This window comes from Rhopilema esculentum, chromosome 19 (genome assembly GCF_057945365.1).
Source record: "Rhopilema esculentum isolate cy_ngs chromosome 19, ASM5794536v1, whole genome shotgun sequence".
NCBI lineage: Eukaryota > Metazoa > Cnidaria > Scyphozoa > Rhizostomeae > Rhizostomatidae > Rhopilema > Rhopilema esculentum.
In genome coordinates this window covers 3100720-3117603 of record NC_142833.1, presented here as the reverse complement: position 1 = coordinate 3117603, position 16884 = coordinate 3100720, and the positions used below count along the sequence as shown (strand labels likewise).

Here is a 16884-nt window from a genome sequence, read left to right as displayed (position 1 = left end):
TATTTCTTTCATAAATACTGGATTTAAGTTATTTACTGTTTTGTATATTTCTATTGCTATCCCTACGGTTTCATCCATCTTTATATAAATTATATTATTAAAAATGAATTAGAGTGACTATTTTATGCTTCTTACTTGTTACAGTCATTTCATAAGACCCATATAATTTGTGCTGAAACACAATGTTCTTATTTTCTATATAATTTGACAGTTTTTACAAGTTTTTAAAAAACACTTGTTTCTTTCTTTTAATCATCCATCTGGGGCTGGGTGTGCTCTGACGTTGTTCTCATCTTTTTACTGTGATAATAGAGCCACGGTTTTCTTATGATATGTGTTATTATGAAGAGTGTATTCAATTATTACATCAAAGCAAAATTACACCAATACAGTTAAGAACATTTTAGTGTCGTCAGGCTAAAATGTTGGTAATCTTTTGTCACTGTTGGGTTGTTCTAAGCGTCTAATGCCCTTTTCCCCTTCTAGTCATTCTGTCTTCGCGCATGCCTTCTGTTTACTTTGGAAGTTCATATGGACATAAACAACATTCGCATAATATTACCTTAACTTTCCCGGCTACGGGATATTAAATGCTACCGTGAAAATTAAGAAAGGTCAAACTTCAGCTCATGATATGGGCACATTGACCTCCCAAACAACGAAGAAAAAAGGAGCACGACAAAATGTTGCGATTTGACGGAGAAAATTTCATGCAAACAAATGCCTTAAAAATTATGTACAAAACTGGTGTTTTAAATATTTCCCAAAGACACAGAGATGGAGATTGGCAATATACAAAAGCAAAGAATGGTCTAAAGGGGGGAATTTTCCTGGCCCTCAGCGAAATCTCTATTTTCCTAACCATCCTGAAGTTTTTCCAGCATAATCTCGCAATCAAAAAAGAAAAATGAAAAAAAGGACAAAGTTAAATCACACTTTCCCTCTTTTGTCACCAATAACTTCCATCTCGGTGAAATATGTCTAATAGAGAACAATATACATGTATAATATATATTGATTTCAATTCCACAGCTTCCAGAGCCAATAACTGAACAAAAAAGTACACGTGCATGCATTAAGGGTTGAAGGTCGTTCACATAGCGCTCTAAAGAATCCGATTGCGAGAGGCTTTAGCATTGATTTGAACTATAGCTAAATATTACCTGAAGAACGTACCCGAATCAGTATGAGATAATAAACTTCAATAGAACAATGTCCTGATTAAAGGTCATAGGGTCACAAATAGTATACTGGGTCAACCAAATGGTCAAAGGTTATTGTAAAGGTAAAGAGCAGGCCAAAGGTCATAAATTAATCAAGAAACATATTTATTATTAGCTGGTTGTATTTCAAAATTTTCGTAATGATCCAGGTATTGGTTTCAATGACGAATCATGCCAATATTCCAGACCATGCCCTAGCCTTTTTTTGGGGTCATTGCACATGCACAATGTCACTTGAAGCCCTGGCTGAAAGTTCAAGAGTTGTGTGGTCACAGCACTGATCACAGACAGAACAGATGTGCGAAAACTGTTATTGATGATCATGTGTCATGCCCTGAGACGCTGATTGGTTAAGACGGTATGTTTCGAAAAAATGACTGGGGGTTTCGTCTCCCAAACAAGTATATAATCCTTCTCTTGATATCATACAACAATTCTTTAAGATGTTCGGTTGCTACTTGGGTGTCAATCATTAAGATCAACTTAAAGTCAACACCCATTTTACCAAACCGAAGTTTCAAAATAAATCGTTTCCAGTTAGTATGTGAACGATCTTTAACTTAAAATAACATTAACAAATTCAAGCAAATATTCACTATTATTTTACAATTAGTATCAACGAACCGAAACAATTTATTATCAACATTTAAAAATAGAAAATAACAATTGATTGGCACGAATTCAGTTTGTTTCTGTGGCAAACACAATTTTGCATTCCTGTCTGACTTGTTTAAATACCATGAATTTCCAAACTTCTAGGTCTTTAGGAGATAGAAAAAAGAACTGGAAAGGCACAAAAGGCAATAATATGCCACAGGAACTGCATTATAGTAAAATTTGAGGAAAAATTGAATTCCAAATTAACAACCTCAAAATCTAACGAACTTGAAATTTTAGCAAATTGCTCTCAAGCCCTCTATTTTGTAAAATCCATCATTAACCAATTACTATATCAGGTCTCACAATTGTTCGTTAAATAGGGATTTATTCTAGCTTCTTCTTCACTGCTAAGCAAATAATTCTTAATTTTCTAAATAGAAATGTTGTTGCCACTGAAAATTATCATCTTGTTGACTACGACCCATTTTGATAAAGATGGAGAAAACAATAATTCGAAGAACTTAATTAAGTAAATCATATTTACACATTATTATATCATTTTATTTTAATAGAAATAATCTCGTCAGTACGAATTTGGCTTTTGTAGAGCCTAAGAAATCACAAGACGGTTTAAATAAATGTCAACGGATGTCAAGACAAATGAAAACTTTAGATACACTAAAAATGCATTTGTTTCTCTTTCGTCGTACAGTTGGTATCAAACATCTTTCTAATGGGACTCGGCATTTGATCAGGAAACAGGAATGTCACAACTACGACAGAAATGCCTCCACCAGCGCCGGTTTGTAACACAGTGCTCTTAGCGACAAAGAACCGCTCCTCCCATTAAACATGGCTTATTGAATGCCGTTTGTTATTTGGTACAATCTGCTGTCGTTTTTGATGATGATGAACCGACGACAAAGCATCGCTTACGGTGGCTTTTAATGGTTCGTTCCTAACAGTCATAGAACGACGCTTTGTGTGAGGGGAATCTTCACCGAAGAAAATTACCTTATCCTTATGATTGACAGGGGTCATCTCGTTATCAAAGTAATCGCTTTGATGACTAGGACTTTCGTTGTTGTGATTGACATCTTCTTCGTGCTTCGGTACAAAGCGTAGTTTTGCCAATTCGTGCTTTGCGGCATACAATTCGGCAGTCTGGTGCAAGGATTTTTCCTTATATTTTCTTATCTCTCGTTGATATGTCTGTAATAAAAAACAAGGAAACGTGAAGATAAACGAATGGATAAAGAGATAAGATAGCAGACAATACATTGAAAGTAAAGACAATGAAATTGGCTTCAACGGCATCACCGTAAATCCTCGAATTGGCCCCTTCGAAGAAGCCCCCCCTCCCTCGAATAAGCCCCCACCCAAAAATATCAGAAATAAATAAGCCCCCAGGGGGCTAATTCGAGGAATTGCGGTATGTCCCGATGGATTTCGCTGGCCACTTAAAATTCCCATCGGTTGGACAACATAATATACCTATTGTTACGTATCCAATCAGCAACGTAAGGCTTATTCTCAATGTTTTCTCGATCATAAACGCGCCGAAAAACGAAAGCCTATGGCAACCTCGTGCAGGTTTGAAATAACTGAGCGAGCAAGAGGTTACATATCTTTACACGATGAAAAAAATAGCCATAGCAATGTCTTTAAGAATATTTTGATCACAAAGAAAGCAGTAAAAAAGTCAGTTTCCTTGCGTGCCCCCCTAAGACAATATCCGTAGAGCATTTCTTTATTATTAACAGGGGTCATTTCGTTGTAAAGGTTACCACTTTGATTGATGTTTCTTTGTTAAACTTTAAAAAATCCGGGTTTCACAACAGAATAACTGGGAAAGGTGTAAAGGTTGCAAATTGCCGAAATGATATCTATTGAAAAATAAACGGGTGGCATATTGAGGGATAATTCTTGTAGAACTGGAATAGGTCTGTCAGGGGCGCAGGAACACATTTTGGATTTGGGGTGAGTGGCTCTAGATAAATTAGCAAACTTTTATGGTAGGTATTCTTGATGCTACAAAACTAACATCATACTCAGCAAAAAGTGAGGGGGCTGGGGGTCGATAATACCGAACACCTGGGGGGCAAGAGGGAGTCGCCCCCAATACTTTTGAGGATGATGGTCGTTTCTTCTGTAACAATAGATAAATGTGACGTTATCAGAATTAACGATATCAAAGATTATGTCAAAACAACAATAAAAGTTGCTAGAGACAAGAGTACTCAAGAGGTATACTTCTTGAAATAATTGAGAATTCATGTTGCTGTATTCTTTATGTTAAGACAATTGGTATGTCAAACATGCAAAGGAATACCAAATACTACATAAATTATTCAGAAATTTAAAACTTTAGTTTACCTTTATGATTCTTTTTCGAATTTTCGTTAACATCAACATCACACATTCGTCGAAGTAACTAAATTTAAGTATTAATTGTTTAAATTTTTAATTATGTGACGGAGCATTAAAAGATATAATAATGATTATAAAAATATTTAAAACTTTAAATGACAAAATCAATGCTGTGTTTTGAATTTTAGTTTTAAAACTTAACAACGCAATTTTATATAGATTCACATACGAAAATACGAAATTAGATGTTGGAAAATAAATGATTGGCATTACATTATAAAAAAAAAGTTTAACTCTGCAATCATAAAATGCTATATAGCAACAACCATGAAATAATTTGGAGATTCTTTCAAAAGCAATTTTTTAAACTTTAGCAGCGGTTAAATATTTTGTTCAAACTATATCAGCTTTGCAACGAAAAAATTAACATCTTAAAAATATGACAACCTGATTTAAATGAAAGAATTTTGATCAAATTAGCAGACCATATCAGCTGACTAAACAAGGATTGTTTTTTGGAACAAACAGATTTAAGAGATTCAACAGAATTTGGCAATGAAATTATAGCTTGTTGTAATTAATACAGCAGCAGTATAGGTTCTTCAATGTTCTAATAATTTTTTAAAAAAGTCTACTGAAATTTTATAAAACGTAATCAACGTTTTAGGCATAAAATGAAATGTTAGGTTCAACTTAAAGCATTATCGTACAAAGAAAATCTAAAACACAGATTGACAAAATTTATATCGATATAAATTGATGATCGTAACTTTTGAGTTTATCTACCGATAACTGTTTAGCAGGACATATTTTCACATTTAGAGAATTAGGCTTTACTTCCAACAGAATTAAATGACGTTATCATCTGTTTAAAAAAGATTGAACAAATTTTACCAAACATTTGCAATGAAAATGAAACATACCACATTTTGACGCACCAAATCCATTTTGTCTGTTTTAAGTTTACTAATTTCAGACCGTAAAACATCAATTTCTCGCTGAGCTGCATCTGTAATGTAGAAAAAGACACGTGAAAGTCCTGAATAATCATAATTTTCGATGACACCTCACTTCTCTTTGAGTCCTTACAAAGTGAGCAATCTCACTTAACATTTTGCAAAGATTTGCAATACAAATATAACTAGCCGATCTCACTCAAATGCTCTGCTTTCTCGTGTCTAGTTTACATGTTTGAGGACCGATTTAATATCAAGTCAGCCTTGTGTTATCCCGTTGACGAGGCAGTATTTACAACAGAGGTACCCTAGCAACTTACGGTAGGGGAACGCATACTATTATTCAGACTTTTTAACAACTCCCCGATCTCTATTTGAATCTCCCCTCTTATCAACTATAATTTCATGAGCCTGGAAACGATAAATTAAACTTTAAGGATCACCAACGTTACAATACCTATAAAAAACTAGCAGTATTTTCACACCATCGTATATCATTTCATCTCAACCACTTTTTCTCCTTCTTTGATGAAAAATATTATCTCTTCCTGATGTATGGAAATCTGGACACCCCCTCTGCCTTTATTAGAGCCTAGACAAAGGAAATCTGGACATCCCCTTCCCCCTTCTAACATTTTGAGAGCCTAGACCACATCGTGTCTGCTAATATGTGTATTATTCACTCTAAGAAAAAACATAGATCTTAGGCCATTGTCGCCATAAGAGAAAGGACAAGCACTCACCTAAAGCTGAGCATGCGCTGCTTGAACTTATATCTTCGTATGATGAACAGCTGCTGACCGAAATATACTTCGAATGTACTCCTTGGGGATCCTGAAAACAAATAAAATGTCAGCTGAATTGGTAACAAAGAGCTTTCTCGCAGAGTTGTTCTTTAAAACTATTTGTGGGTGCTCTACATAAATACCCCGCCTCCACTGAGATTTTCTAAATACCCTATGTAACAATTTTTACATAGATAATGAAAAAAGGAAAAATAGAAAAAAACTCGCCGTATATAAAAAAACGAAAAATAGAAATAGTAAAAATGCCGAAAAGTAGAATGAAAGTTCCAATGCCTTCAACTGTAAAAATAATCTGTTGGCAAATTATAATTCCAGAATGCCTTGAAAATTTTGTCAATGCCTTGATGACAGTTCTCGGAGTGGTCCCTCCTGAAAAGCCCACGTCTATGAGTAGCTTTATCATTGGTTCTTCTGCAAGATTCCCGAACTCTTAATTTTAGCTGGATAAATGGTTGCCAACAATACTCCTTGGAACTGAATTGTATTTATTGAACATTAAAAGTGTGAAGGTCCTTTTTCTAACAATACAAATATATCTGAAAACTATCGAAATGATTCAATTTTAGGACTTAGAAAATTGTTTTTGGGCTTATCTTATTGATGGGCTACATGACCCCTTCAATAGAAACTCACCTAAGAACAAAAGGAAAGACAGATCCTTCTGTCAAGGTTGTGTTATTATATTAACATACATAAGAAAAATATCGTGTACAAAAACGAAAAAATCCATAATGATATTGAAGAGAATACCGTATTTCTCAGTGATTCGCTGTCGTTGAAGGAACTTGATCTTGCATTCCTTTGATAAACACCGTTTATTGAACTTCTATTTGCTGATGACATTTCTGGTTGTGTTAAAAACTTTCGACGGTTGTAAGTAACAGACGGTGAAGAGCAAGCGCTGGAACAAGAGGAGAGGAACATATTTGATCAGTTGGAAGGGGCTGGTACATAAAAAACACTTCAAAATGGAAGTTTATGTTTAAGTTTGAAAGAAATATACATCACGCAATAATGTCTGGCAGAGATTTACAATTAACTTTGTAAAGTAAAAGGACTATGGTGCGAGGATAGCTCAGTGACTAAAGACAAAGTCCGTGGCTCGACTCCCTTGCATGACCAAACTTTCGTCCAGAGTGAGGAGGGTCGCCAGCTCTCTGCAATTCCAGGGGTAGGAGTCAAGAGGTGTGGTGGCATCAAAAGAAGGGACCAGGACACTGCTCGATAAGCACAGCTTCTAAGTGTCCTAAAAACTACCTTTGGATGCTAGGTAGCAAATACAAATACACACTTTGCTTTCTTGCTAAAGAAACCAACGTTAATATGATTATTCTTAATGTTATCTATCACGAACCAGAAGGTGTTTCCCTATATGATTTCTGTATACGTAAAAAGTTCCTTGGACTTAAGCCAGCCACATGATGTCTTAAAGGAGCCGTACCCACCATAATATTTAACCAGGTAGCAACTTGCTACTTCAAGGCAGACAAACGAAACATGGGTTGAAGCAAGAAGCCTCGTTATAGTCAACCGTTATACCGACTTGGCAATGTAAATATGAGCATAACAGATTACGATCACTCTCCAGCCATGCATGTTAATATAATGCATGCCTCTATACGAAAGCTTCTAGTGCATTTGAAGGTGTTACCATGAATAATGCTTATTCTTTAAGTTGAGCTTATTCTTATCCTTCAAGTTAAGCTTTTGTCATGCATAAAAAACTGAAACAGTTTCCTCCATGACTGGCAGGCATGTAAGCGCAATACATTAGTGCAAAACAAAGCAATAAGTCGTTAAACTCTCTTTCGATACCCTACATCACTACATATGATATATTTAAGGAAAACATGATGCTTTCTCGCCCGAACCTAAAATGCCAACGCAGGAAAGCTTTTGAGACGAACCTGTTTGGGCCTTCGTACATGTAATGCAACGTTTTTCCGGACGGCGGAGTCTCTACTGACTTCGAGCGAAAACCAAAGAAGTCCCTTCCTTCATTCACAGAAGCTAAATTCGTGCTAGGCCAGGTTCCATTGTTTGGTGATGAAGGCGATGCTAGTGAACTAAAATTCAATGTTTTGTCACTTTCTGATACCAGCTAAAACTCAGGCATACCAGGATAATAAAAGGGCCTATTTTCAAACGGGTGCTACCCCCGTGCAAACAAAGGACACTGAAAAGCGACAAAACCCTTCTTCAAAGGTAACCGCGATTACGTATAAAGACTGCAATGTAGTTGCTTGGGGTTGAAAGCACACATTATTAGATACCATTATAGATGGCAGTCTTGTGAAGGGTAAGCCCGGCAGTGAAATCAACTTTATACAATTTGCTCATTCCTATGATATAATTATTCATTTTTTTATAATTCAAGACATATATTAAAAAAATCGACATCATATGAATAAAATGCACACCTATCAACGCTCGTACTCAAAGCAATTTCAAATCTTCTGATGTTGTTTTTAAAGCTAAAGAATTATTGTTAAATCGGGTGCATCGTGCTGGTGAGAGCCGGGGGCAAACGAGACAGAGCTACAGTGTGTAACGAAGGCAGGTAAGTTTGTTTATAAGCGTCTAGACAATGAATTATTCATAGGCTTGGACAGCCTTTATTTTCACTGATATCAAATTCAGAGCGATAACTGCGGTAATGAGTTGGATAAATGCTTACATGATCAAATGGAATACCGATATGGCCACCATTACGTTTATCGTGGTGTAAAAGAAACAATAGAAGTGTGAAAACACTGAAACGCTGGTACCAGCAGAAAATAAATATTGATCGATTATTCTGCATCTCGTGTGCTGAAACCTGCTGTTTGGTAGAATGTCTATTATTTTTTCAGATTCTGGTTTCATTTAAACTACATGCTTTGTGGTAGGATAAAGTTTGACATAATATCAAAGTATGGACAAATTAGTTGAACCTGTCAGCAAAAGCCGATTTTTAGCTGCAAACTTTGTATTGAGACCTTTGGTAATTAAGTACCAGAATAGACGTCCAGAATATGTTTTTTAATACAGTATTATAATTAAGTAAAGCAATGAATAGGAATTTTCAATCAGATTGAATTTTAAATAATTACATATCAAAACCGTATTTTTCGCTGTGTTATGAAAGGGCGGCAAATAACGGAAATGTCAAATTGAGACATTCCGTAAAAATGACAGCACAATGTTGTCAAAAACAGGCATTTAAGGCCCATATCGGTAAATCTTTCAAAAACAAGATCTTCAAATAAACATTAAAATCTTAGCAAATTCTATAATGCTTGCCTCAATGTCTCAAAATGCCTTTTCAAACACGCCGAATGCCATCCAAATACTTCATGCAATTTTTGCAAAAGGAGATAAACCTTTATGTCTAGTATCGATGAGAAATTAAAATCTAGAGAGATCCATAATCAAAGTAGAAATGAAAAACATACTTATTTGACTCCTTTCTGGTCTGTTCTTGGCCATTATCCTTGCTGCTTCGTCCCCGAGAGAACAATTTCTTTTTCTGTTCAAAGAAACGCAAAAACATTATCTTTCCGTCGTTGGCGGATATTCTCAAGTATGAGAACTATAGACAAATAAGCAAGCGCGAAAGGTGCAATTAGAATTGGGTATTTCTGAAACATAAATAATTGGGTACGGTGGAAACGGCTTTATTAAATTATGATATTATGGTAAAAGGCTTTACTTTGCCAGATTCAAGTTTAACATCTGTCGAATAAGCATCGAAAGAAATGAAAACAGTGACAATCAAGGAAGGCCTTTTTTACATCTTTTTGTTGAAAATGTTTCCTTGCATCTCACCAACTTCACCAAGGATTTGAATTTTGGTGGACACGTTAATTAAAGAAGAGAAAACTATGTTCTGTGATTAATAAAAGACTTGTGTCCGTGACGAAGAAGAAGAGTTTAGAACTTGTCATCAGAAAAATGGCCTTGACACCATAGCGGTATTTGCTCTAACAAAAGAACCGATACCAAGGCTATGAGTTCTCCTGTTTTTAGATGAAGAAATCTATCAATAACCACTCTAAAATAACAGACAACTCAAAACAACGGACAAATAGTTTTGTCCAGAAATCACATTCCTACAATGAAACCCTTGTACAAGGAGCTATTCACTCTTGCAAATAGCGTACAAGATTTTGCCTATAACAAAAGAATTTCTGGGGATTTTCGAACAAAACAATAGGATTTTACAAAAGGTGTACGAGATTTTCTAAGAGTGATTTGCCCCTCGTTTACGATAGCGGATACCTTTCTGCATTGTACTGTTATTCTAAAGGAAGACCAATTTGGCTGCTAATTTAGTTTAGTTTGATAATACATAACCAACTTGTAGTCGTCAGAACAGCTAGCAACTAACAGCCACTTGAAAAATGAAGTCAGGACAACGGGTAAAATGTTGTTATTATGCAGACGCAGATATTAGAATAGCTTTACCTCTTTTTTTGCGTCGTCTGCTGACACATCAGTGATATCATTCAGTGAGAGCGATATGCCATTTTTGGGCGTTTGCAATGACGTGTTGCTTGCGAGCGACACCGAGCTGCCGTTTCTACCCTTTGAGTTGGCAAGTGCTGACTTGAATGATGACAACAACTTTCCTTTGCCACCTGAGTTGGTCCTTGTGAGCTGCCAAGCAGAATGCACTATATAAATTTTTGTCTCAACGAAAGAGGTTTATAAGAAACAATTTAAGATGTGAAGGATGGTCTAGTGGTGCGAGGATGGCTCAGTGGCTAGGGTTGCATACTACCAATCAAAAAGGTCTTTCGAGTCCCTCCCTGACATTACGAAACTTTCACTTAGAATGAAGAGAGTTGACAGCTCTATGTAATTTCAGGCGGATGAATCATGAGGTGTGATCACACAAAGGGGAAGGGCCTGGACACTGCTCGATAAGCAGAGCTTCTCGGTTTCCTAAAAACTACCTTCAGGTGCTAGGCAGTAACAAATACAAATACAAATGGGTGAAGTAGATGCCTGAAAATTCCTCAATGCTTAAATTCCTTGAAACTTCAAATGTGTTCTTTTGTTTTTTCTATTCAAATGCAATCGGATATAAACCAGTGAAGTCTGGAAGGTTACAATGTCGTAAGTGCAGACATGGCTAAAAATGGCAGTTAGCAAGTCGGCATGCGGTATGCTATACGAGCCAGTTATGTCTGCGACCTTGATAACATCATTTCTAAAATGTTGGTTTTAGCTGTTTCCCTTGCACAGCAGCAACAGATATCAAAGACTGGCATTAGTAATATTTATCTGAACGAACAACTTTTTTAAAACCATATCAGCCTCTGCAAATAATCGTAGTAAGCGGTTTAGATAAACTAGCTGCATTGGCAATATTGATAAAACATACCAATCCCTCTTCCATGCATTGCTCATTTCTCATGATCAGATCGTTTACTAGCTGTTGCAGAAGCATTGCTCGAGTTCGTTCCTAGACAGATTATTTGATTACAAGTAAAACAATATGATTTTAACTCTAAACGATTTCTGTATTGAAAGATAACAAGTACAACATTGAACGATCTATTCCATATTAATCTTCAGCAATGGATAAACTAATCTAGCAACTTAAGATACAAGGGCCAAAGCTGCATCTGGCTTTGGTTTGGAACTAGAAACTGCAAGTGAGTTGGTACTTTAAACATATCGCTATATTGATAATAACAGGCAAAATAATAGACTTTACGATCGGACCGTTTCACCAAGTTGCCTGCCTGGCCACACAAAAAACCAAACACATATTTGATAGAATATTATGTGATAGGATGTCAAGCCAAAATATTTGGTAAGATATTATGTGGTCATGGTGTGAAAATGAAACTGAACCCTCGTAGACGATTTCGCGGTCGTGTTGGCATCTTGGAAATTCCCCGAGTAAAATTCCTTGAAAAACTAGACATTTGTAACAACAAACATACGACAGTCAGGAATACTTACAGCCAGCTGCGAGAATTTTTCACTTTTGCAAGCTGCAAGTTCCGCGTTGAGAATTTTGGTCATCAAGAATTCTCGGAACTCTCTCCCCTACGAAAATAAATTTAATCTTGGATACAAAGACCGCAAAAATTTTAAGGAGAGGGAATCATTCGAGGAGAGGGGGGCGCTTGTATGAGGGGAGGCCAGTTACAGGATTTCGGGAAGATAAAACCATTATAGTAAAAAATATTTGATAAAACCTACTACTTCTAAAAATTACAAGCATCGTGGATAGCATATTTATGAACTACTACACGTTTGCCTCAGTGAAACCCTTTGAACTGCAAACTACGCAACGCCCAGGCAGATAAAGGTGATCAAACTCACCATAAGCAGAATAATTCTCCTCCACACATAGATATCAGAATTTAAACACTAGTGACCAACCTTTCTAAAAACAGCAGGGTTCGGTAAAGCAGGACTAAATCTGGGTACTCCATCCCTTGCCGTCACAGTAACCTGAAAAAACAGAGATTCACAATAAATAATCTATATAAGACAATTTTAAACATAACTGTTTGACTGGTCTGTCATAAAGTGCTCGATGCTGTATATGCAGAGCTGTACGAGCTTTGGTGTTTAGACCAGGACGGTTTTTGATGCGATTGCCAGGCAATAGTATGTAGAACATACCCACGACAATAAAGGACGATATATGGCTAAAGTTCTATAACCCAAAGTATACATTTGACCGACCCAACAAAGCTACCTTTATTGAGTTTAATCAACATTCTAGAAGTTATCCTTGTGTCTTTGTTTTACGTTTAAACATTCTGTTATTCGGCAACCGGTCTTACTAGAGTTGCTTGCCGTTGCAGGGAGATATTTGCTGTCTGGATGGTGCTACAACAAGCATTATTTAACCCTTGCTTCAAGGTTCCTGATATTGCTTGGTTTATTCTAATAGAGTTTTCTCTTTACTTTTCACTAAACGTTTTTTTTGTTAATAACAATTTTCTTTTTTCTTTTAGGCTCTATTAGTAGATAAGGCTCAAGGAAAAGGAATATAGATAAAGGAAAGGCTCAAGAGCATATAGCTAAGCCCTAACAAGGGCAAAGGGGGAGGGATTAGGAAGAGAGGGAGGAAAGATCAAGCTTATTTATATCTATTTTGAACAAAAACTGGGAAACAATCTGGGAAACAGGAAGTGGGTAGATCATTCCAAATTTTACAAGATCTGGGGATGAATGTAGAGTTGTGGAATTGAGTTCGTGCGTTTGGCAAAGATGCACATTAAGATGCATAAACAAATTGATTTGAGAAAGGTAGCTTTTGAGTTCTTATTGTCAGATGTTGACAACCACACGAAAGATGATTTAAACTGAAAAGGTCTCTGAAGTGCAACCTAAATACCGTTGTAGTAAAAACTCTGCAAGTAGCCTTGCTATTTTATTATTATATCAAGGAGCAATAAATGAGTCTTATGATTCTTACACCAGCAAATTACGAGACGATCCTTTGCTTAAAGACTACGAGTTCAGTCAAAAAATGGAGCGTACCTTATATCGACAATTCGGGGTATTTGCATCAATAACTTGCACAATGATGAAAACATGGAGAAAATGTGACCGGACAGATGTAGGACTGAACGGGGTATTTTCATCCTGAAAAGATATCGAAATAATTGAATTAAACAATGCCATCGCCATTTGAAAAGATGATCTAAGACTGAGCTGAAAGTCTAAAGAAATCTGGGGCGACTGACGCTATCGCACGTGCAACGTAATTGCATCAACCAACACTATTGAAAATGACTCTCATTAGAAAATTCATTTTACATTTTCACTCGATGTTAAATAGAGCATTATGAAAGTTGAAATTTGTCAGTTCTACAAACAGCAACTTTTCTTTCTTTTAGAATTTTACTAGATAGGTCAAGAACTAAGAAATTAGTAGCCAACAATAACAAAAACAAACATGCCTACTGTTAAACGTTTTGAAGAGGTAAAAATTGAAACAAATTTAAATATCTGAATAAATCCGTAATCAAAAGTCTCCTTTACGAAAGGCATTTGTCTAAATATCTAGCGGCTGGAGGCTTCCCATGCGAACAGTTTTAAAAGGGGGCCTCTTTGAGGCTACAAAGTAAATTGTCTTAGGCCATTACGATGGTTTAGCTAGATGCTCACCTGAAAAACAATGGCCACAATATCGTTCCCAATGTGCCTTTTACGTTGGACCTAGAAGACCAAAAAATGGCTTATTACATTTTATTCATCATTCAAGTGTCAACGATCATTCAAGTAAAATGATATCATGAGAAGCAAGCAATTTATCAACCACAAAAATTTCCCAAAAAATGAAAAATCGTTGTACCATAAACCTAACACAACGGATTTCAAAATAACGACCAGGAGCAGGGATTTCTTTCGAATATTTTACCGTCTTTAAATTCCCTGAACAAGTAGCCTCCTGATGTATAAATTCTATCGGTACAAATATAGAACGAGATTCACCTCACTTGAGTGCTTCCACAATTCTCCTTGGACACAAAATACTTTTCTGTTCTACTTTACTGGTTCAATCAGTGGCGGACACCTGAAGGCGGCACGGGGGGGGGGGGGGGGGGGGTGGGCGGTCGCAATATTTCAAATCAATAGGCTTGTCCTCCCAATATTTGAGCAAGTATTTGCCCCTGGGTTCAATCTATCAAAAGTGCCTAACTTGAGGTACATCAGAATGACAAGGCAATGATACAAACAGTTGTATGAATAGATGGAACTGCAGCGAGAGTTGAATGCAAATGAGAGTTGAATGCAAACGAAAGTTAATGCAAACCTGCTGTCTATCTTCGGGTTTAAAAGGCAGCAGCGTTGATACATGAAACATGAATTCTCTGAAACAAAATGAAAAAATCTTCAAATTGAAAGTAGAGAAACGAAAATTTCACAAAATATTTTGAGAAAAAGAACTACCTTCATCAGCAAACTTAAGAAAATATTAGCTCTTTCGTTAATTTCCTTCGCTAAAACAAACAAATATTGGATGCCTTCACTATTTCTTGTTCATAAACAAACTAACTAAAAAAACTTTCCCCTTCCTTTTATATAACTTCCTATCTACACAAGATACATATCATTCCTTCTCTCCTATGGACATAAGTCGGTCATAATCATTTGAATAGCAGGAGAAACACATTTAGCCCAAAATGACAACTGCAAAGATTTGTCTGAATGAGACAGAGAGGAATACTTCTAAAACCTTCTGCATAAGCCAGTATCCTCTTATTTGTTAAATAACAGTATTTTGATGTAATTTCAACCTAACTGCTTGCATATTAACCTTCAATTGGTGTTATCAATAAAGGTAGGATGTTTGAATCGATCTCTTGTTTTAGTTGTGATCTTGGTATACATTGAATTGAAGTGGTGCATTTCCTGTGTTATTGTAGATGTCAAAAGAACCCATTATCTCCACATGTTTCTTTTTCCATCCAAAATTTAACCATATATCTTTATCACCTATTCACCATTTAGAGTGATAGAAAGATCTTTCCTCTCAACGTACCTATCTTTAAAAACTGTGTGATACGATGTCTCTCCCGTCTGGTTGTGCCTTACATCAAGTCCTCCACGATACCTGAAAATTGAAATTTATTGTTATGCAAAGGTTCGCAGTTTCAAGATACGGAGTTCCTTGGAAATGAAATTGTCTGTTTGTTAATAATATGACGTACATATTTTTGTCACTTTCATACCCGATCTTTTCCACTGTAAAGCCAAAACGTGGTCAGTTAGCGAAGAATATTTTGTACCTATTCCTGATTTGGATCATTTTGTAAAAAGATTAACAAGACTAATTTCAGCATTCAAAGACCCAACTGAGATTTCGGAATATAATAATACTTGCCCCTGAAATCCTTGCAACTGTACTTTGGTGCCTAGGCAGTCCAAAAATTCTTCCATGGCAGGGCTATGAGTTTTGTTGCCAAAGTACTCTTCTTCAGTTGTCTGTCAAAAATATGAATAAATAGGATAAGAATTCATACAAGATAAATTTATGAATAAGAATCTAAATTGGTTAGACTAACCAATTAAATTAGCTTTGCCTGTTTGTAGATTAATAAAGTGCTTTAAAATGTTACACAAAATTTACCGTCAACAGGATTCAAAACACAAAGAATTGTGAGATGTCGATAACCAAGAATTTACTAAATAAGTATTTCCTCAAAAATTGTCATATTTACCTGCTTGTGTTTCTGATAAATCACGCCTATTTTGTAACAATTAGTTAGTATGTGCTCGTCATATTTGACAATGTGTTCTGTTATCTAAAAAGCAAAACGTTACAAAATTATTATGCTGGGTTCTGAATATACGTTAGAATTGAGCCTAAACTAAGGCAGAACCGAGCAACAGACGAAGAACAAGAGGTATAATGATGCTTGATTGATGAAAGGGGATAATTGGGTTTAAAATACTAGGATAATTGAAGAGGATTGAAGATGAGCTTAAAACTTCAATCATAACAAAATTGGTGCATTTATAAAACAAAGATCTATTTTTCCAAAGATCTACCAGTTTTTTTTAGCTAATGTAAATGTTCAAGAGAACAACTCCCCAAAGATTTTACCTATTGACCGCCAAAAAAAAAAAAAAAGTCCACAGCAGTTCTATTCAGACTGGCTATTTTCTATGATTTTTCAGATAAAAAGGTTTAAAAGCAATGAGCTCTATTTCCATTAAAAAAACCAAATGCGAAAAGAAAACCACTGTTTTTTGCATGCTTGATTTTGTTAGCAGAATATTTATAATCTGTCCAAAAATAATGTTCGACAATCGATGATAAATTTTGTAAGAAAATTCCAAGAATAAATACCGCTGAATTTTCTTTCAGCGAAAAGAGTTTCACCCTAATCTCAGAAAACTGCGAAGAGGCCATTCTCGGTAGAAAGAAGAAGAGAAACGACTTGAAGGCATAAGACAACAGGGAAT

At 35.9% G+C, this 16884-nt stretch overlaps 1 protein-coding gene across 7 annotated transcripts in view; it reads right to left on the bottom strand.

The window, feature by feature from the left end:
- Positions 1-1625: 1625 nt before the first annotated feature.
- Positions 1626-16884, bottom strand: part of LOC135688389 (rap1 GTPase-activating protein 1) — a 40902-nt gene continuing 25643 nt past the window's right edge. For 5 of the 7 annotated variants that reach the window (XM_065205225.2, XM_065205222.2, XM_065205221.2 and 2 more), the window contains 16 exons: positions 16137-16220; positions 15800-15900; positions 15458-15529; positions 14729-14786; positions 14080-14130; positions 13450-13554; positions 12337-12408; positions 11911-11997; positions 11324-11404; positions 10402-10593; positions 9390-9463; positions 7863-8021; positions 6706-6856; positions 5893-5983; positions 5117-5202; positions 1626-3035 (listed from right to left, as the gene is read on the bottom strand). In XM_065205225.2, coding sequence (XP_065061297.2) covers positions 2670-3035; positions 5117-5202; positions 5893-5983; positions 6706-6856; positions 7863-8021; positions 9390-9463; positions 10402-10593; positions 11324-11404; positions 11911-11997; positions 12337-12408; positions 13450-13554; positions 14080-14130; positions 14729-14786; positions 15458-15529; positions 15800-15900; positions 16137-16220 — 1830 coding nt within the window. In that variant the 3' untranslated portion in view covers positions 1626-2669. Of the gene's footprint in view, positions 3036-4199; positions 4258-5116; positions 5203-5892; positions 5984-6705; positions 6857-7862; positions 8022-9389; positions 9464-10401; positions 10594-11323; positions 11405-11910; positions 11998-12336; positions 12409-13449; positions 13555-14079; positions 14131-14728; positions 14787-15457; positions 15530-15799; positions 15901-16136; positions 16221-16884 lie in introns of all 7 variants that reach the window. The other 2 variants (XM_065205226.2, XM_065205224.2) reach the window with 2 other exon arrangements.